The 24,108-nt window shown below is 33.6% G+C and overlaps 1 protein-coding gene across 1 annotated transcript in view; it reads left to right on the top strand.

Moving 5' to 3' along the window:
• Window positions 1-535: 535 nt before the first annotated feature.
• The window catches only part of LOC106562556 (serine incorporator 4), a 42,686-nt gene continuing 19,113 nt past the window's right edge, over window positions 536-24,108 (top strand). Inside the window, exons 1-4 of the mRNA XM_045689424.2 lie at window positions 536-1,135; window positions 16,947-17,114; window positions 19,113-19,291; window positions 23,443-23,522. Of these exons, the coding sequence (XP_045545380.1) occupies window positions 1,070-1,135; window positions 16,947-17,114; window positions 19,113-19,291; window positions 23,443-23,522 (493 nt within the window). The 5' untranslated portion in view covers window positions 536-1,069. The remainder of the gene's footprint in view (window positions 1,136-16,946; window positions 17,115-19,112; window positions 19,292-23,442; window positions 23,523-24,108) is intronic.

Genomic DNA, 24,108 nt, shown 5'->3' with positions numbered 1-24,108 from the left:
TCAACTACAATAGAATTCACGTTTGTTGAGAACTCAACTAAAAATCTACCAAATATGGACATATGGATTTTGCGTTCCGTCAGGTTTTTGCCTGGAGAGAGACCTGGCCTGTGCCCATTCCTCTTGTTTTGTGTGTTTCTGGGCCGGTCAGCGTAATGATGATAGGATTATGGATGTGGCCTCTTTCCATTATGGACAAGCAGGGAGTATCAGAGTTTAGCAAGGAGGTGCCATGCGGCGGTGGACGGCGCTGTGTAGGAAAGCAGAAGGTATCTCATAACATCCTTAAATGTAAAACAAAATGACAGTAATTTGCGGGTAATTCCATTCTGATGGGTATGTAACCCAATGAACAGTGTGGCCCAAGCCTATTGTGACCATCGGGCTGCTCTGTCGTGTGTGTGTGTGTGTGTGTGTGTGTGTGTGTGTGTGTGTGTGTGTGTGTGTGTGTGTGTGTGTGTGTGTGTGTGTGTGTGTGTGTGTGTGTGTGTGTGTGTGTGTGTGTGGCCTGGAGGCTGTCTCTGGAGCAGTGGAGCAAGGGCCCTGGGGGAAGGGAGGAACAGATGGGACTAACACATGCCCCGCCCCCCTCTCTCCCTGGCTCTGCCTAATCTGCCAGGGTAAAGCGGAGCAGGGGGAGGAGGGGTTGAGGGCATTCATCGTCACCACCTCTCTCTCCAACTCTTCTGACAGCGCCCGACACAGAAGCAAAAAGTGAGCACACAGGATATGAGCAAAATAAATACCCGGACACTTTCTATCCCCCCGAAGTTGTATTGAGGTTGATGCCGAGATTTAGCAAGGTTGGTTGGATGTGTCTTTGTGTTACATGTGATCCAGGATATAGCAGAGAAGAACTCAGGAAGAACTACCCTGTTGACCCGTTGGAAGTTGGATTGCACAACCACAAGTAGCGATTTTCTTTTGTAACGCCGGTACTTATTTTGGGAAAACAATTTGTACTGTTTTAGATGTTAGAGGATCTTTTTGTGTGGACTTTTAGGATGTCGTCCTCACAGGGTCTGTGATCTAACACCCAAAGCTGTCAGTTTTGGAGGGTTCTGAACGGATGACAGCCCAGGAGACGCACCAGAGTGGCATCTACAGCTACTTCCTCAACATGTTTGCCTACCAGGTGAGACAGAGTCCTGAATGACAGAGAGTTGGCGGGAGGGAAAGAGAGAACATATAAGAGGAATTATGGAGACGTTAAACATGAAAGAGAATGTGTTTGCATTGCTGTCTGTTTAGTAAGACATTGAGTCCCATATTTTCATGATAAGTTTGCTAGAAGCTGTTGTGTTTAAACATAGCTATATTAGTTGTTGTGTTTAAACATAGCTATATTAGTTGTTGTGTTTAAACATAGTAATATTAGTTGTGTTTAAACATAGCTATATTAGTTGTTGTGTTAAAACATAGCTATATTAGTTGTTGTGTTAAAACATAGCTATATTAGTTGTTGTGTTAAAACATAGTTATATTAGTTGTTGTGTTAAAACATAGTTATATTAGTTGTTGTGTTAAAACATAGCTATATTAGTTGTTGTGTTAAAACATAGCTATATTAGTTGTTGTGTTTAAACATAGTTATATTAGTTGTGTTTAAAACATAGCTATATTAGTTGTGTTTAAAACATAGCTATATTAGTTGTTGTGTTAAAACATAGCTATATTAGTTGTTGTGTTAAAACATAGCTATATTAGTTGTTGTGTTAAAACATAGTTATATTAGTTGTTGTGTTTAAACATAGCTATATTAGTTGTTGTGTTAAAACATAGCTATATTAGTTGTGTTTAAAACATAGCTATATTAGTTGTTGTGTTAAAACATAGTTATATTAGTTGTTGTGTTAAAACATAGTTATATTAGTTGTTGTGTTAAAACATAGTTATATTAGTTGTTGTGTTAAAACATAGTTATATTAGTTGTTGTGTTAAAACATAGTTATATTAGTTGTGTTTAAAACATAGCTATATTAGTTGTTGTGTTAAAACATAGCTATATTAGTTGTTGTGTTAAAACATAGTTATATTAGTTGTTGTGTTAAAACATAGCTATATTAGTTGTTGTGTTAAAACATAGCTATATTAGTTGTTGTGTTAAAACATAGCTATATTAGTTGTTGTGTTTAAACATAGTTATATTAGTTGTTGTGTTAAAACATAGTTATATTAGTTGTGTTAAAACATAGCTATATTAGTTGTGTTAAAACATAGCTATATTAGTTGTTGTGTTAAAACATAGCTATATTAGTTGTTGTGTTAAAACATAGCTATATTAGTTGTTGTGTTAAAACATAGCTATATTAGTTGTTGTGTTAAAACATAGCTATATTAGTTGTTGTGTTTAAACATAGCTATATTAGTTGTGTTAAAACATAGATATATTAGTTGTTGTGTTAAAACATAGTTATATTAGTTGTTGTGTTAAAACATAGTTATATTAGTTGTTGTGTTAAAACATAGTTATATTAGTTGTTGTGTTAAAACATAGTTATATTAGTTGTTGTGTTAAAACATAGTTATATTAGTTGTTGTGTTTAAACATAGTTATATTAGTTGTTGTGTTAAAACATAGTTATATTAGTTGTTGTGTTAAAACATAGTTATATTAGTTGTTGTGTTAAAACATAGCTATATTAGTTGTTGTGTTAAAACATAGTTATATTAGTTGTTGTGTTAAAACATAGTTATATTAGTTGTTGTGTTAAAACATAGTTATATTAGTTGTTGTGTTAAAACATAGTTATATTAGTTGTTGTGTTAAAACATAGCTATATTAGTTGTTGTGTTAAAACATAGTTATATTAGTTGTTGTGTTAAAACATAGCTATATTAGTTGTTGTGTTAAAACATAGTTATATTAGTTGTGTTAAAACATAGTAATATTAGTTGTTGTGTTAAAACATAGCTATATTAGTTGTTGTGTTAAAACATAGTTATATTAGTTGTTGTGTTTAAACATAGTTATATTAGTTGTTGTGTTTAAACATAGCTATATTAGTTGTTGTGTTTAAACATAGTTATATCAGTTGTGTTTAAACATAGCTATATTAGTTTTGTATAAACATAGTTATATTAGTTGTGCTTAAACATAGTAATATTAGTTGTTGTGTTTAAACATAGTAATATTAGTTGTTGTGTTAAAACATAGTTATATTAGTTGTGTTAAAACATAGCTATATTAGTTGTGCTTAAACATAGCAATATTAGTTGTTGTGTTTAAACATAGTTATATTAGTTGTGTTTAAAACATAGCTATATTAGTTGTGTTTAAAACATAGCTATATTAGTTGTGTTAAAACATAGCTATATTAGTTGTTGTGTTAAAACATAGTTATATTAGTTGTTGTGTTAAAACATAGCTATATTAGTTGTTGTGTTTAAACATAGCTATATTAGTTGTTGTGTTAAAACATAGCTATATTAGTTGTTGTGTTAAAACATAGTTATATTAGTTGTTGTGTTAAAACATAGCTATATTAGTTGTTGTGTTAAAACATAGCTATATTAGTTGTTGTGTTAAAACATAGTTATATTAGTTGTTGTGTTAAAACATAGTTATATTAGTTGTTGTGTTAAAACATAGTTATATTAGTTGTTGTGTTAAAACATAGTTATATTAGTTGTTGTGTTTAAACATAGTTATATTAGTTGTTGTGTTAAAACATAGTTATATTAGTTGTTGTGTTAAAACATAGCTATATTAGTTGTTGTGTTAAAACATAGCTATATTAGTTGTTGTGTTAAAACATAGCTATATTAGTTGTGTTAAAACATAGCTATATTAGTTGTTGTGTTAAAACATAGTTATATTAGTTGTTGTGTTAAAACATAGCTATATTAGTTGTTGTGTTAAAACATAGCTATATTAGTTGTTGTGTTAAAACATAGTTATATTAGTTGTTGTGTTAAAACATAGCTATATTAGTTGTTGTGTTAAAACATAGCTATATTAGTTGTTGTGTTAAAACATAGCTATATTAGTTGTTGTGTTAAAACATAGCTATATTAGTTGTTGTGTTAAAACATAGCTATATTAGTTGTTGTGTTAAAACATAGCTATATTAGTTGTTGTGTTAAAACATAGCTATATTAGTTGTTGTGTTAAAACATAGTTATATTAGTTGTTGTGTTAAAACATAGTTATATTAGTTGTGTTTAAAACATAGCTATATTAGTTGTTGTGTTAAAACATAGCTATATTAGTTGTTGTGTTAAAACATAGCTATATTAGTTGTTGTGTTAAAACATAGTTATATTAGTTGTTGTGTTAAAACATAGCTATATTAGTTGTTGTGTTAAAACATAGCTATATTAGTTGTTGTGTTAAAACATAGTTATATTAGTTGTTGTGTTTAAACATAGTAATATTAGTTGTGTTTAAAACATAGCTATATTAGTTGTGTTAAAACATAGATATATTAGTTGTTGTGTTTAAACATAGCTATATTAGTTGTTGTGTTTAAACATAGCTATATTAGTTGTTGTGTTAAAACATAGTAATATTAGTTGTGTTTAAAACATAACGATATTAGTTGTTGTGTTTAAACATAGCTATATTAGTTGTGTTAAAACATAGACATATTAGTTGTTGTGTTTAAACATAGTTATATTAGTTGTTGTGTTAAAACATAGTTATATTAGTTGTTGTGTTTAAACATAGTTATATTAGTTGTTGTGTTAAAACATAGTTATATTAGTTGTTGTGTTAAAACATAGTAATATTAGTTGTTGTGTTAAAACATAGTTATATTAGTTGTTGTGTTTAAACATAGTTATATTAGTTGTTGTGTTAAAACATAGTAATATTAGTTGTGTTTAAAACATAGCTATATTAGTTGTTGTGTTAAAACATAGCTATATTAGTTGTTGTGTTAAAACATAGCTATATTAGTTGTTGTGTTTAAACATAGCTATATTAGTTGTGTTTAAAACATAGCTATATTAGTTGTGTTAAAACATAGCTATATTAGTTGTTGTGTTAAAACATAGTTATATTAGTTGTTGTGTTTAAACATAGCTATATTAGTTGTTGTGTTTAAACATAGCTATATTAGTTGTGTTAAAACATAGATATATTAGTTGTTGTGTTTAAACATAGTTATATTAGTTGTTGTGTTAAAACATAGTTATATTAGTTGTTGTGTTAAAACATAGTAATATTAGTTGTTGTGTTAAAACATAGTTATATTAGTTGTTGTGTTAAAACATAGCTATATTAGTTGTTGTGTTAAAACATAGTTATATTAGTTGTTGTGTTAAAACATAGCTATATTAGTTGTTGTGTTTAAACATAGCTATATTAGTTGTTGTGTTAAAACATAGCTATATTAGTTGTTGTGTTTAAACATAGTAATATTAGTTGTGTTTAAAACATAGCTATATTAGTTGTGTTAAAACATAGCTATATTAGTTGTTGTGTTAAAACATAGTTATATTAGTTGTTGTGTTAAAACATAGTTATATTAGTTGTTGTGGTTAAACATAGTTATATTAGTTGTTGTGTTAAAACATAGCTATATTAGTTGTTGTGTTAAAACATAGCTATATTAGTTGTTGTGTTTAAACATAGTTATATTAGTTGTGTTAAAACATAGCTATATTAGTTGTGTTAAAACATAGCTATATTAGTTGTTGTGTTTAAACATAGCTATATTAGTTGTTGTGTTAAAACATAGCTATATTAGTTGTTGTGTTAAAACATAGCTATATTAGTTGTTGTGTTTAAACATAGCTATATTAGTTGTTGTGTTTAAACATAGTTATATTAGTTGTGTTTAAAACATAGCTATATTAGTTGTTGTGTTAAAACATAATTATATTAGTTGTGTTTAAACATAGCTATATTAGTTGTTGTGTTTAAACATAGTTATATTAGTTGTTGTGTTTAAACATAGTTATATTAGTTGTTGTGTTAAAACATAATTATATTAGTTGTGCTTAAACATAGCTATATTAGTTGTTGTGTTAAAACATAGCTATATTAGTTGTTGTGTTAAAACATAGTTATATTAGTTGTTGTGTTAAAACATATCTATATTAGTTGTTGTGTTAAAACATAGTTATATTAGTTGTTGTGTTAAAACATAGTTATATTAGTTGTTGTGTTAAAACATAGTAATATTAGTTGTTGTGTTAAAACATAGTTATATTAGTTGTTGTGTTAAAACATAGCTATATTAGTTGTTGTGTTTAAACATGGTTATATTAGTTGTTGTGTTAAAACATAGCTATATTAGTTGTTGTGTTAAAACATAGTTATATTAGTTGTGTTAAAACATAGTAATATTAGTTGTTGTGTTAAAACATAGCTATATTAGTTGTTGTGTTAAAACATAGTTATATTAGTTGTTGTGTTTAAACATAGTTATATTAGTTGTTGTGTTTAAACATAGCTATATTAGTTGTTGTGTTTAAACATAGTTATATCAGTTGTGTTTAAACATAGCTATATTAGTTTTGTATAAACATAGTTATATTAGTTGTGCTTAAACATAGTAATATTAGTTGTTGTGTTTAAACATAGTAATATTAGTTGTTGTGTTAAAACATAGTTATATTAGTTGTGTTAAAACATAGCTATATTAGTTGTGCTTAAACATAGCAATATTAGTTGTTGTGTTTAAACATAGTTATATTAGTTGTGTTTAAAACATAGCTATATTAGTTGTGTTTAAAACATAGCTATATTAGTTGTGTTAAAACATAGCTATATTAGTTGTTGTGTTAAAACATAGTTATATTAGTTGTTGTGTTAAAACATAGCTATATTAGTTGTTGTGTTTAAACATAGCTATATTAGTTGTTGTGTTAAAACATAGCTATATTAGTTGTGTTAAAACATAGTTATATTAGTTGTTGTGTTAAAACATAGCTATATTAGTTGTTGTGTTAAAACATAGCTATATTAGTTGTTGTGTTAAACATAGTTATATTAGTTGTTGTGTTAAAACATAGCTATATTAGTTGTTGTGTTTAAACATAGTAATATTAGTTGTTGTGTTAAAACATAGATATATTAGTTGTTGTGTTTAAACATAGTTATATTAGTTGTTGTGTTAAAACATAGCTATATTAGTTGTTGTGTTAAAACATAGCTATATTAGTTGTTGTGTTAAAACATAGCTATATTAGTTGTGTTTAAAACATAGCTATATTAGTTGTGTTAAAACATAGTTATATTAGTTGTTGTGTTTAAACATAGCTATATTAGTTGTTGTGTTAAAACATAGTTATATTAGTTGTTGTGTTTAAACATAGTTATATTAGTTGTTGTGTTAAAACATAGATATATTAGTTGTTGTGTTTAAACATAGTTATATTAGTTGTTGTGTTAAAACATAGTTATATTAGTTGTTGTGTTTAAACATAGTAATATTAGTTGTTGTGTTAAAACATAGTTATATTAGTTGTTGTGTTTAAACATAGTTATATTAGTTGTTGTGTTAAAACATAGCTATATTAGTTGTTGTGTTAAAACATAGTTATATTAGTTGTTGTGTTAAAACATAGCTATATTAGTTGTTGTGTTAAAACATAGTTATATTAGTTGTTGTGTTAAAACATAGTTATATTAGTTGTTGTGTTTAAACATAGTTATATTAGTTGTTGTGTTAAAACATAGTTATATTATGTTGTGTTAAAACATAGCTATATTAGTTGTTGTGTTTAAACATAGTTATATTAGTTGTTGTGTTAAAACATAGTTATATTAGTTGTTGTGTTTAAACATAGTAATATTAGTTGTTGTGTTAAAACATAGTTATATTAGTTGTTGTGTTAAAACATAGTTATATTAGTTGTGTTAAAACATAGCTATATTAGTTGTTGTGTTTAAACATAGTTATATTAGTTGTTGTGTTAAAACATAGTTATATTAGTTGTTGTGTTAAAACATAGTTATATTAGTTGTTGTGTTAAAACATAGCTATATTAGTTGTTGTGTTAAAACATAGCTATATTAGTTGTTGTGTTAAAACATAGTTATATTAGTTGTTGTGTTTAAACATAGTTATATTAGTTGTGTTTAAAACATAGCTATATTAGTTGTTGTGTTAAAACATAGCTATATTAGTTGTTGTGTTAAAACATAGCTATATTAGTTGTTGTGTTAAAACATAGCTATATTAGTTGTTGTGTTAAAACATAGCTATATTAGTTGTTGTGTTAAAACATAGCTATATTAGTTGTTGTGTTAAAACATAGCTATATTAGTTGTTGTGTTAAAACATAGTTATATTAGTTGTTGTGTTAAAACATAGTTATATTAGTTGTTGTGTTAAAACATAGTTATATTAGTTGTTGTGTTAAAACATAGCTATATTAGTTGTTGTGTTAAAACATAGTTATATTAGTTGTTGTGTTAAAACATAGTTATATTAGTTGTTGTGTTAAAACATAGCTATATTAGTTGTTGTGTTAAAACATAGCTATATTAGTTGTTGTGTTAAAACATAGCTATATTAGTTGTTGTGTTAAAACATAGCTATATTAGTTGTTGTGTTAAAACATAGCTATATTAGTTGTGTTAAAACATAGCTATATTAGTTGTTGTGTTAAAACATAGTTATATTAGTTGTTGTGTTAAAACATAGTTATATTAGTTGTTGTGTTTAAACATAGCTATATTAGTTGTTGTGTTAAAACATAGCTATATTAGTTGTTGTGTTAAAACATAGCTATATTAGTTGTTGTGTTAAAACATAGTTATATTAGTTGTTGTGTTAAAACATAGCTATATTAGTTGTTGTGTTAAAACATAGCTATATTAGTTGTTGTGTTAAAACATAGTTATATTAGTTGTTGTGTTAAAACATAGCTATATTAGTTGTTGTGTTAAAACATAGTTATATTAGTTGTTGTGTTAAAACATAGTTATATTAGTTGTTGTGTTTAAACATAGTTATATTAGTTGTTGTGTTAAAACATAGCTATATTAGTTGTTGTGTTAAAACATAGCTATATTAGTTGTTGTGTTTAAACATAGCTATATTAGTTGTGTTTAAAACATAGCTATATTAGTTGTGTTAAAACATAGTTATATTAGTTGTTGTGTTAAAACATAGCTATATTAGTTGTTGTGTTAAAACATAGTTATATTAGTTGTTGTGTTTAAACATAGTTATATTAGTTGTTGTGTTAAAACATAGTTATATTAGTTGTTGTGTTAAAACATAGTTATATTAGTTGTTGTGTTAAAACATAGTTATATTAGTTGTTGTGTTAAAACATAGTTATATTAGTTGTTGTGTTAAAACATAGCTATATTAGTTGTTGTGTTTAAACATAGCTATATTAGTTGTTGTGTTAAAACATAGCTATATTAGTTGTTGTGTTTAAACATAGTTATATTAGTTGTTGTGTTAAAACATAGTTATATTAGTTGTTGTGTTAAAACATAGCTATATTAGTTGTTGTGTTAAAACATAGCTATATTAGTTGTTGTGTTAAAACATAGCTATATTAGTTGTTGTGTTTAAACATAGTTATATTAGTTGTTGTGTTAAAACATAGTTATATTAGTTGTTGTGTTTAAACATAGTTATATTAGTTGTTGTGTTAAAACATAGTTATATTAGTTGTTGTGTTAAAACATAGTTATATTAGTTGTGTTTAAAACATAGCTATATTAGTTGTTGTGTTTAAACATAGTTATATTAGTTGTTGTGTTAAAACATAGTTATATTAGTTGTTGTGTTAAAACATAGCTATATTAGTTGTTGTGTTAAAACATAGCTATATTAGTTGTTGTGTTAAAACATAGCTATATTAGTTGTTGTGTTAAAACATAGTTATATTAGTTGTTGTGTTAAAACATAGTTATATTAGTTGTTGTGTTAAAACATAGCTATATTAGTTGTTGTGTTAAAACATAGTTATATTAGTTGTTGTGTTAAAACATAGCTATATTAGTTGTTGTGTTAAAACATAGCTATATTAGTTGTTGTGTTAAAACATAGCTATATTAGTTGTTGTGTTAAAACATAGCTATATTAGTTGTTGTGTTAAAACATAGCTATATTAGTTGTTGTGTTAAAACATAGTTATATTAGTTGTTGTGTTAAAACATAGCTATATTAGTTGTTGTGTTAAAACATAGTTATATTAGTTGTTGTGTTAAAACATAGTTATATTAGTTGTTGTGTTAAAACATAGTTATATTAGTTGTTGTGTTAAAACATAGCTATATTAGTTGTTGTGTTAAAACATAGTTATATTAGTTGTTGTGTTAAAACATAGCTATATTAGTTGTTGTGTTAAAACATAGCTATATTAGTTGTTGTGTTAAAACATAGCTATATTAGTTGTTGTGTTAAAACATAGCTATATTAGTTGTTGTGTTAAAACATAGCTATATTAGTTGTGTTTAAAACATAGCTATATTAGTTGTTGTGTTAAAACATAGCTATATTAGTTGTTGTGTTAAAACATAGCTATATTAGTTGTTGTGTTAAAACATAGCTATATTAGTTGTTGTGTTAAAACATAGCTATATTAGTTGTTGTGTTAAAACATAGCTATATTAGTTGTTGTGTTAAAACATAGCTATATTAGTTGTTGTGTTAAAACATAGCTATATTAGTTGTTGTGTTAAAACATAGTTATATTAGTTGTTGTGTTAAAACATAGTTATATTAGTTGTTGTGTTAAAACATAGTTATATTAGTTGTTGTGTTAAAACATAGCTATATTAGTTGTTGTGTTAAAACATAGTTATATTAGTTGTTGTGTTTAAACATAGTTATATTAGTTGTTGTGTTAAAACATAGTTATATTAGTTGTTGTGTTAAAACATAGCTATATTAGTTGTTGTGTTAAAACATAGTTATATTAGTTGTTGTGTTTAAACATAGTTATATTAGTTGTTGTGTTAAAACATAGCTATATTAGTTGTTGTGTTTAAACATAGTTATATTAGTTGTTGTGTTAAAACATAGCTATATTAGTTGTTGTGTTAAAACATAGTTATATTAGTTGTTGTGTTAAAACATAGTTATATTAGTTGTTGTGTTAAAACATAGCTATATTAGTTGTTGTGTTAAAACATAGTTATATTAGTTGTTGTGTTAAAACATAGCTATATTAGTTGTTGTGTTAAAACATAGCTATATTAGTTGTTGTGTTAAAACATAGTTATATTAGTTGTTGTGTTAAAACATAGTTATATTAGTTGTTGTGTTTAAACATAGTTATATTAGTTGTTGTGTTAAAACATAGCTATATTAGTTGTTGTGTTAAAACATAGCTATATTAGTTGTGTTAAAACATAGCTATATTAGTTGTTGTGTTTAAACATAGTTATATTAGTTGTTGTGTTAAAACATAGTTATATTAGTTGTTGTGTTAAAACATAGTTATATTAGTTGTTGTGTTAAAACATAGCTATATTAGTTGTTGTGTTAAAACATAGTAATATTAGTTGTTGTGTTAAAACATAGCTATATTAGTTGTTGTGTTAAAACATAGCTATATTAGTTGTTGTGTTAAAACATAGCTATATTAGTTGTTGTGTTAAAACATAGCTATATTAGTTGTTGTGTTAAAACATAGCTATATTAGTTGTTGTGTTAAAACATAGCTATATTAGTTGTTGTGTTAAAACATAGTTATATTAGTTGTTGTGTTAAAACATAGCTATATTAGTTGTTGTGTTAAAACATAGCTATATTAGTTGTGTTAAAACATAGCTATATTAGTTGTTGTGTTAAAACATAGTTATATTAGTTGTTGTGTTAAAACATAGCTATATTAGTTGTTGTGTTAAAACATAGCTATATTAGTTGTTGTGTTAAAACATAGTTATATTAGTTGTTGTGTTTAAACATAGTTATATTAGTTGTTGTGTTAAAACATAGCTATATTAGTTGTTGTGTTAAAACATAGCTATATTAGTTGTTGTGTTTAAACATAGTTATATTAGTTGTTGTGTTAAAACATAGTTATATTAGTTGTTGTGTTAAAACATAGCTATATTAGTTGTTGTGTTAAAACATAGTTATATTAGTTGTTGTGTTTAAACATAGTTATATTAGTTGTTGTGTTAAAACATAGTAATATTAGTTGTTGTGTTAAAACATAGCTATATTAGTTGTTGTGTTAAAACATAGCTATATTAGTTGTTGTGTTAAAACATAGCTATATTAGTTGTTGTGTTAAAACATAGCTATATTAGTTGTTGTGTTAAAACATAGCTATATTAGTTGTTGTGTTAAAACATAGCTATATTAGTTGTTGTGTTTAAACATAGCTATATTAGTTGTTGTGTTAAAACATAGCTATATTAGTTGTTGTGTTAAAACATAGTTATATTAGTTGTTGTGTTTAAACATAGTTATATTAGTTGTTGTGTTAAAACATAGTTATATTAGTTGTTGTGTTAAAACATAGTTATATTAGTTGTTGTGTTAAAACATAGCTATATTAGTTGTTGTGTTTAAACATAGTAATATTAGTTGTTGTGTTAAAACATAGTTATATTAGTTGTGTTTAAAACATAGCTATATTAGTTGTTGTGTTAAAACATAGTTATATTAGTTGTTGTGTTAAAACATAGCTATATTAGTTGTTGTGTTAAAACATAGTTATATTAGTTGTTGTGTTTAAACATAGTTATATTAGTTGTTGTGTTAAAACATAGCTATATTAGTTGTGTTAAAACATAGCTATATTAGTTGTTGTGTTAAAACATAGCTATATTAGTTGTTGTGTTAAAACATAGTTATATTAGTTGTTGTGTTAAAACATAGTTATATTAGTTGTTGTGTTAAAACATAGTTATATTAGTTGTTGTGTTTAAACATAGTTATATTAGTTGTTGTGTTAAAACATAGTAATATTAGTTGTGTTTAAAACATAGCTATATTAGTTGTTGTGTTAAAACATAGTTATATTAGTTGTTGTGTTAAAACATAGTTATATTAGTTGTTGTGTTAAAACATAGCTATATTAGTTGTTGTGTTAAAACATAGCTATATTAGTTGTTGTGTTAAAACATAGCTATATTAGTTGTTGTGTTAAAACATAGTTATATTAGTTGTTGTGTTAAAACATAGCTATATTAGTTGTTGTGTTTAAACATAGCTATATTAGTTGTGTTTAAAACATAGCTATATTAGTTGTGTTAAAACATAGCTATATTAGTTGTTGTGTTAAAACATAGTTATATTAGTTGTTGTGTTTAAACATAGCTATATTAGTTGTTGTGTTTAAACATAGCTATATTAGTTGTTGTGTTAAAACATAGCTATATTAGTTGTTGTGTTTAAACATAGTTATATTAGTTGTTGTGTTAAAACATAGTTATATTAGTTGTTGTGTTAAAACATAGTTATATTAGTTGTTGTGTTAAAACATAGTTATATTAGTTGTTGTGTTAAAACATAGTTATATTAGTTGTTGTGTTAAAACATAGCTATATTAGTTGTTGTGTTAAAACATAGTTATATTAGTTGTTGTGTTAAAACATAGCTATATTAGTTGTTGTGTTTAAACATAGCTATATTAGTTGTTGTGTTAAAACATAGCTATATTAGTTGTTGTGTTTAAACATAGTAATATTAGTTGTGTTTAAAACATAGCTATATTAGTTGTGTTAAAACATAGCTATATTAGTTGTTGTGTTAAAACATAGTTATATTAGTTGTTGTGTTAAAACATAGTTATATTAGTTGTTGTGTTAAAACATAGTTATATTAGTTGTTGTGTTAAAACATAGCTATATTAGTTGTTGTGTTAAAACATAGCTATATTAGTTGTTGTGTTAAAACATAGCTATATTAGTTGTTGTGTTTAAACATAGCTATATTAGTTGTTGTGTTAAAACATAGCTATATTAGTTGTTGTGTTAAAACATAGTTATATTAGTTGTTGTGTTAAAACATAGCTATATTAGTTGTTGTGTTAAAACATAGTTATATTAGTTGTTGTGTTTAAACATAGTTATATTAGTTGTTGTGTTAAAACATAGTTATATTAGTTGTTGTGTTAAAACATAGCTATATTAGTTGTTGTGTTAAAACATAGTTATATTAGTTGTTGTGTTAAAACATAGTTATATTAGTTGTTGTGTTAAAACATAGCTATATTAGTTGTTGTGTTAAAACATAGCTATATTAGTTGTTGTGTTAAAACATAGTTATATTAGTTGTTGTGTTTAAACATAGTTATATTAGTTGTTGTGTTTAAACATAGTTATATTAGTTGTTGTGTTAAAACATAGTTATATTAGTTGTTGTGTTAAAACATAGCTATATTAGTTGTTGTGTTAAAACATAGTTATATTAGTTGTTGTGTTAAAACATAGTTATATTAGTTGTTGTGTTAAAACATAGTTATATTAGTTGTTGTGTTAAAACATAGTTATATTAGTTGTTGTGTTAAAACATAGTTATATTAGTTGTTGTGTTAAAACATAGCTATATTAGTTGTTGTGTTTAAACATAGTTATATTAGTTGTTGTGTTAAAACATAGCTATATTAGTTGTTGTGTTAAAACATAGTTATATTAGTTGTTGTGTTAAAACATAGCTATATTAGTTGTTGTGTTAAAACATAGTTATATTAGTTGTTGTGTTTAAACATAGTTATATTAGTTGTTGTGTTAAAACATAGTTATATTAGTTGTTGTGTTTAAACATAGTTATATTAGTTGTTGTGTTAAAACATAGTTATATTAGTTGTTGTGTTAAAACATAGCTATATTAGTTGTTGTGTTAAAACATAGTTATATTAGTTGTTGTGTTAAAACATAGCTATATTAGTTGTGTTTAAACATAGTAATATTAGTTGTTGTGTTTAAACATAACACATCAACTATTATGTGTTAAAGTTAAAACATTTACATTTTAGTCATTTAGCAGACGCTCTTATCCAGAGCAACTTACAGTAGTGAATGCATACATTTCATTTAAATTTTTTTTTTTCTGTGCTGGCCCCCCCGTGGGAATCGAACCCACAACACTGGCGTTGCAAACACCATGCTCTACCAACTGAGCTACATCTTCACTTTCTCATGGCTATTGTTTTGTACCTAACTGGCCTGGCCTGTTGTTAATGTGTATCAGATCCAGAACTAGCATCAGATGCTCTATGTTGTAACAATGCATCAGGTGCTCTATGTTGTTACAATGCATCAGGTGCTCTATGTTGTTACAATGCATCAGGTGCTCTATGTTGTTACAATGCATCAGGTGCTCTATGTTGTTACAATGCATCAGGTGCTCTATGTTGTTACAATGCATCAGGTGCTCTATGTTGGATAGAGATCAATACACCCATTGTTCAGTAGTCTATTCTTTGTCTCATTGCATTTTGCCCCATTCCCCACCCCCTCTACTTGAGACCTGAGGCTGTGTCCTGTATTAATATTAGGTCTATTGGACTCTGAAATGTTATTGGCAAGATATACGTTTGATACAACAATGCAGGTTAATCTCATATTGGAAAGACGTGAGTCATTGTCCCACAAATCCAACATGACCTAGCCACTCTACAAATTACACTGACCAGGTGAACCAGCTTTCTGTTGTAGATTAGAGAGATTAGAGAGATTAGAGAGATACAGATAGATCGATCGATCGATAGATAGGATAGCTTTCATCTACAGTTCTGGATGTTTATCAAAGAAACAGTCTATGCTTGTGTTTAGACTCTCCTCCCTCATCCAGTAACCCCCCACCCCCAGTAAAATCCCAGATAACAACAATTTAAAACGGGACAAGCAGTTCTACACAGTGTACTACAATACAATGCTCTTAGTCTATAAATTGGCTTGACTCCAGGAGGATCAGATATTCTGTGTGTTTGGACTACATTCAACCACCTGTAACACGCAACAACCACCTGCCCAAAATCCTCAGATCAAGGTGAAGCTCCTCTGAGAATAATTCACTGAGTTCATTCACTGTGTAAAAGGTGTCTCTTCATATAAACAAATATTACTTGGTTATTGAGAGAGTCATGTTTTCTCTGTGGTACTACAGTGAATTAGATGTTGGTAAATTTGTAGGCAGTTATGTGCACTTTTGGTGAGTTGTGGAAAGAATTTCCTCTTGAGGGATGATCACTGTCATTCATTAATGCATTTATTCACTCACTCACTCACTCACTCACTCACTCACTCACTCACTCACTCACTCACTCACTCACTCACTCACTCACTCACTCACTCACTCACCTCTGTCTTCCTTCAGTTATGTAGCTTTCTGTCTAGCACTAAGGCTATGTTCAGTTGACTTCTGATGCACATGTTGACTCCACTCCATCCTAAAATATGCTAAAATCCTCCCCTCTCCTTTCCATCAATCAAATATGTTGACGTTGGAGTTGTTGATGATGACCAAGGTTTTGATCCAATTGGTTACGTGCATTATAATCCCTTTATTGTTGAATTTACACATCTCCTCACAGATATTGAACATCTCTGTTCTCCTCTTATAGATATATTGAGCATCTATCTCTTTATCTCCTCCCAGTTACAGCTCTCATATATCATTTATATTGAAAATCCCTCTCTCCTCCTCCCTCAGATATATTGAGCATCTCTCTCCTCATCTCCTAGGATATATTGAGCATTGTCACTATATTGTTGAGCTGACTCCTCACCTGTTCTGCTCCCCAGATAGGTTTCTTCCTCTCTCCATATAGGTACCCTCCTCTCCCCCCTCCCCTCCCCTCTCTCCTCTCCTCTCCTCTCCTATCCTCTCCTCCCCGCTCCTCTCAGATATATATATGTGAACATATCTCCTCTCCTCTCCTCTCCTCTCCTCTCCTCTCCTCTCCTCTCAGATATATATATGTGAACATATCTCTCTCCTCTCCTCTCCTCTCCTCTCCTCTCCTCTCCTCTCCTCTCCTCTCAGATATATATATGTGAACATATCTCTCTCCTCTCCTCTCCTCTCAGATATATATATGTGAACATATCTCTCTCCTCTCCCCAGATATGTTGCTGCTGTGGCCCGGCCCCGTGCTCACTGTGCTGCTCCTTCTGCCCCCCGGTGAAGTCATCGTCCAGCACCAGGATCATGTACACACTCTTCCACATCATGGCCTGCGCCGTCTCCTGTCTCATGCTCTCACGCACTGTCTCCGAGGCTGTCCGGGACAATGTGAGTGTCTGATGTCATGTCCTCCTTTGGGGATCAACAAAGTTCCATCAATTTCTGAGCACTTTGTTTGCTCTGAGGTGCTATAAAGTGTTCCTGTCCTGATTCAATTACATTAGTACATTAGTAATCTATTGTGGTCAGACTACTTAATATGCAAGATTTGAGTTCTGGGTTAACCAAGATTAGTACATTACTACTGTAGTGAAGGCCGGCAAACGTGCACCTTGAGAGTAACTAAATTAAATGTCTTGTTGTGTAAATTAGTGCAGGGCTCTCCAACCCTGTTCCTGGAGAGCTACCGTCCTGTAGGTTTTTTCTACCAATCCTAATCTAGTGCACCTGATTCTATTTAATTAGCTGGTTGATAAACTGAATCAGGTTAGTTACAACTGGGGTTGGAGGAAAAAGCTACAGGAGGGTATCTCTCCAGGAACAGGATTGGAGAGCTCTGAATTAGTGCATTAAAACAGCAGCACCTTGAAGGTCTCGAACCCTGGTCTTTCCAGCCCATAGGCAAACATGCTAATCACTACACAACCAATAGGATGACATAGTGTAAGGACCCTTCCCTTTCTATCTATTGCATTTGGGAAAACATATCCCCACGCTTCAATATAGCAAGTCCCTCTCCAATGGCCTCATGTGTGCCATCCCACGTCTCAGGCGTCCCATCCAAACTCTCACGCGTCCCATCCAAACTCTCACGCGTCCCATCCAAACTCTCACGCGTCCCATCCAAACGTCTCACGCGTGTCATCCCACGTCTTATGTGTGCCATCCCACGTCTTATGTGTGCCATCCCACGTCTTATGTGTGCCATCCCACGTCTTATGTGTACCATCCCACGTCTTATGTGTGCCATCCAAGGGCCAGACTGATTTCTTGAATGTGTAGTAGTGAAACATTTAGGAGAGAAACAGAACATGGATTCCCATTTGGATATCAGGCACATGTAGTATGTAGTAGGCTAAGTATGTATGTTTCAAAGTTTATTAGTAAACTACCAAAATTTTGGTGTCTTTCAAGGATTTGATGTAATGTATCACAAGACATCTAGTGGGCATTTTGGTTACTTCAGGTGTCTGTAATTATCCCTGGCCCTCTGTGGCCTTATTTACATTTACATTTAAGTCATTTAGCAGACGCTCTTATCCAGAGCGACTTATCACTTAACAGTTATGAATTAATTAAATAAGATGATTTTCAAATAAAAAATAGAACAAAGCTGTAAAACATTATCCTAAATACAAACCATCAACTTAGTGAATACCATTAGTGTTTAACATGAGGGTTTCAGCATGAAATATCCTTTATATTTGTTTCTACACACTTCTATTTATTTTACTATGTCAGTATGTATTTATTTGTTGTCAGTGTTTTGGCATCAAACTGGAGGCAGTTGTGAAAAAAGTTAATTGCAAATAATGCCATTGTTGGTTAGATGCTTTTCCATTAATTTAGGCTATTTTCTCTTGAACCATATGTTCTATCCACTAGAAACTCATGAACAATATGGACACAGATGTATAAAAATATATATATATATGAATACATTTTGTAAAAGTTATTCAAGTAAAAATTAGCAAAATTATGATAGATTGCCATAGATTACTAGTGCTTTTGACCAGGGCCCATGGTAGTGCACTATGTAGGGAATAGAGTGCCATTTGGGATGCATACCTACTCTCACACTACAAAGAGTGACAGGGAAAATCCACTCATAATGTGTGCCAATGAGAATACTGGTTCTGTTTGTTGTGTCGCGTCACATTGAAAAACTGTCTGGTTAATCGCTATGCAAAGGATACATGCAGTATGCTACAGGATAATCTCAGTACACTATTTTCCTCCCAAAGACAGACAGAGAAAGGCCTGGAAGCTTCCACTAGCTAACCTCTAGGTTACACACACATATACTGTACATGCATGTACACACACACGCACACACACACACACACACGCACACACACCATAACAGAGTGTGTGTGTGTGTTTCAGGTGCCTTTCTTCAACATGGTGTGTGACCAGGCCCATGGCGGAGGGCACTGTGAGATGCTGGTTGGCTACTCAGCGGTCTATAGGGTCTGCTTCGGCACCGCCTGCTTCTACCTGATGATGGCGCTGTTCCTCATCGATGTCAAGTCCAGCCAGGACTTCAGAGCGCTCATCCACAATGGGTCAGCAGTAGCCCTGAAGGTTCATTTATATTGGGGAGACGCAGGAGAACTACCATGGCATATATGTGAATGAAACTTTGCGTTCTACATGTACTACCCCTTTAAGGTGTTTTGTGCTAATACATCATGTAACCCCCCTCCCACTAGTACAGTACTAACGTCATTATCAACACGTCTATTTGAGGCTACGTGGGCCTTTTCCTCACCTGCCTGACCAATGCACCAGTGTCCTTTTTTAACCAGCTTGTGATACTGTCCACTGCTGTGCTGTTGATTAGAGCAGTGACGCGCTCTAGGGGGGTTGATTAGAGCAGTGACGCGCTCTAGGGGGGTTGATTATTACAGTGACGCGCTCTAGGGGGGTTGATTAGAGCAGTGACGAGCTCTAGGGGGGTTGAATAGAGCAGTGACGCGCTCTAGGGGGGTTGATTAGAGCAGTGACGCGCTCTAGGGGGGTTGATTAGAGCAGTGACGCGCTCTAGGGGGGTTGAATAGAGCAGTGACGCGCTCTAGGGGGGTTGAATAGAGCAGTGACACACTCTAGGGGGTTGATTAGAGCAGTGACGCGCTCTAGGGGGGTTGAATAGAGCAGTGATGCACTCTAGAGGGGTTGAATAGAGCAGTGACACACTCTAGGGGGGTTGATTAGAGCAGTGACGCGCTCTAGGGGGGTTGATTAGAGCAGTGACGAGCTCTAGGGGGGTTGATTAGAGCAGTGACACGCTCTAGGGGGGTTGAATAGAGCAGTGACACACTCTAGGGGGGTTGATTAGAGCAGTGACGCGCTCTAGGGGGGTTGATTAGAGCAGTGACGCGCTCTAGGGGGGGTTGATTACTGCAGTGACGCGCTCTAGGGGGGTTGATTAGAGCAGTGACGAGCTCTAGGGGGGTTGAATAGAGCAGTGACGCGCTCTAGGGGGGTTGATTATTGCAGTGGCGCGCTCTAGGGGGGTTGATTAGAGCAGTGACGAGCTCTAGGGGGGGTTGAATAGAGCAGTGACGCGCTCTAGGGGGGTTGATTAGAGCAGTGACGCGCTCTAGGGGGGTTGATTAGAGCAGTGACGAGCTCTAGGGGGGTTGATTAGAGCAGTGACGAGCTCTAGGGGGGTTGATTAGAGCAGTGACGCGCTCTAGGGGGGGTGATTAGAGCAGTGACGAGCTCTAGGGGGGTTGATTAGAGCAGTGACGAGCTCTAGGGGGGGTGATAAGCAGTGCCGAGCTCTAGGGGGGGTTGAATAGAGCAGTGACGTGCTCTAGGGGGGTTGAATAGAGCAGTGACGCGCTCTAGGGGGGTTGATTAGAGCAGTGACGCGCTCTAGGGGGGTTGATTAGAGCAGTGACGAGCTCTAGGGGGGTTGATTAGAGCAGTGACGAGCTCTAGGGGGGTTGATTAGAGCAGTGACGCGCTCTAGGGGGGGTGATTAGAGCAGTGACGAGCTCTAGGGGGGTTGATTAGAGCAGTGACGAGCTCTAGGGGGGGTGATAAGCAGTGCCGAGCTCTAGGGGGGGTTGAATAGAGCAGTGACGTGCTCTAGGGGGGTTGAATAGAGCAGTGACGCGCTCTAGGGGGGTTGATTAGAGCAGTGACGCGCTCTAGGGGGGGTTGATTAGAGCAGTGACGAGCTCTAGGGGGGGTGCTAAGAGCAGTGCCGAGCTCTAGGGGGGGTGATAAGAGCAGTGACGTGCTCTAGGGGGGTTGAATAGAGCAGTGACGCGCTCTAGGGGGGTTGATTAGAGCAGTGACGCGCTCTAGGGGGGTTGATTATTGCAGTGACGCGCTCTAGGGGGGTTGATTATTGCAGTGACGCGCTCTAGGGGGGTTGATTAGAGCAGTGACGAGCTCTAGGGGGGTTGAATAGAGCAGTGACGCGCTCTAGGGGGGTTGATTAGAGCAGTGACGAGCTCTAGGGGGGGTGATAAGAGCAGTGACGAGCTCTAGGGGGGTGATTAGAGCAGTGACGCGCTCTAGGGGGATTGATTAGAGCAGTGACGAGCTCTAGGGGGGATTGAATAGAGCAGTGACGCGCTCTAGGGGGGTTGAATAGAGCAGTGACGCGCTCTAGGGGGGTTGATTAGAGCAGTGACGCGCTCTTGGGGGGTTGATTAGAGCAGTGACGAGCTCTAGGGGGGTTGAATAGAGCAGTGACGCGCTCTAGGGGGGGTGATTAGAGCAGTGACGAGCTCTAGGGGGGTTGATTAGAGCAGTGACGCGCTCTAGGGGGGGTGATAAGCAGTGCCGAGCTCTAGGGGGGGTTGAATAGAGCAGTGACGTGCTCTAGGGGGGTTGAATAGAGCAGTGACGCGCTCTAGGGGGGTTGATTAGAGCAGTGACGCGCTCTAGGGGGGGTTGATTAGAGCAGTGACGAGCTCTAGGGGGGGTGCTAAGAGCAGTGCCGAGCTCTAGGGGGGGTGATAAGAGCAGTGACGTGCTCTAGGGGGGTTGAATAGAGCAGTGACGCGCTCTAGGGGGGTTGATTAGAGCAGTGACGCGCTCTAGGGGGGTTGATTATTGCAGTGACGCGCTCTAGGGGGGTTGATTATTGCAGTGACGCGCTCTAGGGGGGTTGATTAGAGCAGTGACGAGCTCTAGGGGGGTTGAATAGAGCAGTGACGCGCTCTAGGGGGGTTGATTAGAGCAGTGACGAGCTCTAGGGGGGGTGATAAGAGCAGTGACGAGCTCTAGGGGGGTGATTAGAGCAGTGACGCGCTCTAGGGGGATTGATTAGAGCAGTGACGAGCTCTAGGGGGGGTTGAATAGAGCAGTGACGCGCTCTAGGGGGGTTGAATAGAGCAGTGACGCGCTCTAGGGGGGTTGATTAGAGCAGTGACGCGCTCTTGGGGGGTTGATTAGAGCAGTGACGAGCTCTAGGGGGGTTGAATAGAGCAGTGACGCGCTCTAGGGGGGTGATTATTGCAGTGGCGTGCTCTAGGGGGGTTGATTAGAGCAGTGACGAGCTCTAGGGGGGGTGATAAGAGCAGTGCCGAGCTCTAGGGGGGGTTGAATAGAGCAGTGACGTGCTCTAGGGGGGTTGAATAGAGCAGTGACGTGCTCTAGGGGGGTTGATTAGAGCAGTGACGCGCTCTTGGGGGGTTGATTAGAGCAGTGACGTGCTCTAGGGGGGTTGAATAGAGCAGTGACGCGCTCTAGGGGGGTTGATTATTGCAGTGACGCGCTCTAGGGGGGTTGATTAGAGCAGTGACGAGCTCTAGGGGGGTTGAATAGAGCAGTGACGCGCTCTAGGGGGGTTGATTATTGCAGTGGCGCACTCTAGGGGGGTTGATTAGAGCAGTGCAAGCTCTGGGGGGGTTGAATAGAGCAGTGACACGCTCTAGGGGGGTCGATTAGAGCAGTAACGCGCTCTAGGGGGGTTGATTAGAGCAGTGAGGAGCTCTAGGGGGGTTGATTAGAGCAGTGACGCGCTCTAGGGGGGTTGATTAGAGCAGTGACGAGCTCTAGGGGGGGTGATAAGAGCAGTGACGAGCTCTAGGGGGGGTTGAATAGAGCAGTGAGTTGGGGATAGGAGGGTTAGGCTTTGAGAGACACATGGCCTCTAGCTGGCCCTCTGTGGCATATCTACCATAAGGCTCTTGTTAATGAGAAGTCAGACAGTCGGCCACAGGGCCCTGGAACTCCTGGGCACTTCTCAGTGCGCACAGGGGGCAGAATCCTAACTTGACATCAGTGTGAGTAACTATTTTTTTCTTACGTTAAGCATTTTTAAACGTTATATCCCATATGCAACAATAATTGTCATGACATAATTTGTTTTTCCGAAGGTACCCCACCTCCTATTCCACCCACCCTCAACATTCAAGCACATTTTGTACCTCAGACCTTCGACTTAAATTATGTGTCAGGTTTAGACCTGTACAGGTTTGAAATATTATAATCGATCAAGGCTATACAAGGTGATCACAGCTTCACTTTCCTTAGACCTGCCTACTCAACTATTCTTCCATTCACTTCCCTTGTGTCATGCAGCTTCTTAACTAAGATGCTCTTCATCTGCACGTCCTCTGTATATAGGGCAGTATATATTGTAGGTGGGTAGTTGTCCCTAGATGGTTTCAAACAAACATATAAAAAACATGTTATTATGCAAATGTTAGGTATACAACCATATAACTGGTCCTGTCTGGTCCTAATGCAGGTTCTGGTTTCTGAAGTTCATCACCCTGCTTGGGATGTGTACTGCTGCCTTCTTCATCCCTACCGAGTCCTTCCTGCATGGTGAGCAACCTGGACACACAATCAAGATTCCCTCTTAGAATACATTGCTAAACTTTCAACACATAGGATTGCCCTAGCTGAAAGCAATAGGTGCAGTTCTATTTTAATACCGATAGGGGGCACTGTAGACCTACTCATCATCTCACGAGATTCACCCTGCAGTCAAGCCACCATAAATTTCTCTGTGGTTGGATAGTGTTGTTCTAGCAGCAGTAAATCTCATCGTGACACAGTAACTGGTCTCAGATCCTACATGTCTTATGGCTGTTCCTCTGCCTCTGAATCTTCTGTGCTATAACTTAATTATTTAATAGATGACTACAGTATGTTATTCTTGATGAGGAAATGTGTTTTGCAACATACACATAAGAAAATACTCTCATATACAGTACCAGTCAAAAGTTTGGACACACCTACTCATTCAAGGGTTTAACTTTCTTTTGACTATTTTCTACATTGTAGAATAATAGTGAAGACATCAAAACTATGAAATAACACATATGGAATCATGTAGTAACCAAAACAGTGTTAAACAAATCAAAATATATTTTACATTTTAGATTCTTCAAAGTAGCCACCCTTTGCC

The sequence above is a fragment of the Salmo salar genome, chromosome 11, assembly GCF_965601325.2.
Source record: "Salmo salar chromosome 11, fSalSal1, whole genome shotgun sequence".
NCBI lineage: Eukaryota > Metazoa > Chordata > Actinopteri > Salmoniformes > Salmonidae > Salmo > Salmo salar.
This window is presented reverse-complemented; position numbering and strand designations above follow the sequence as displayed.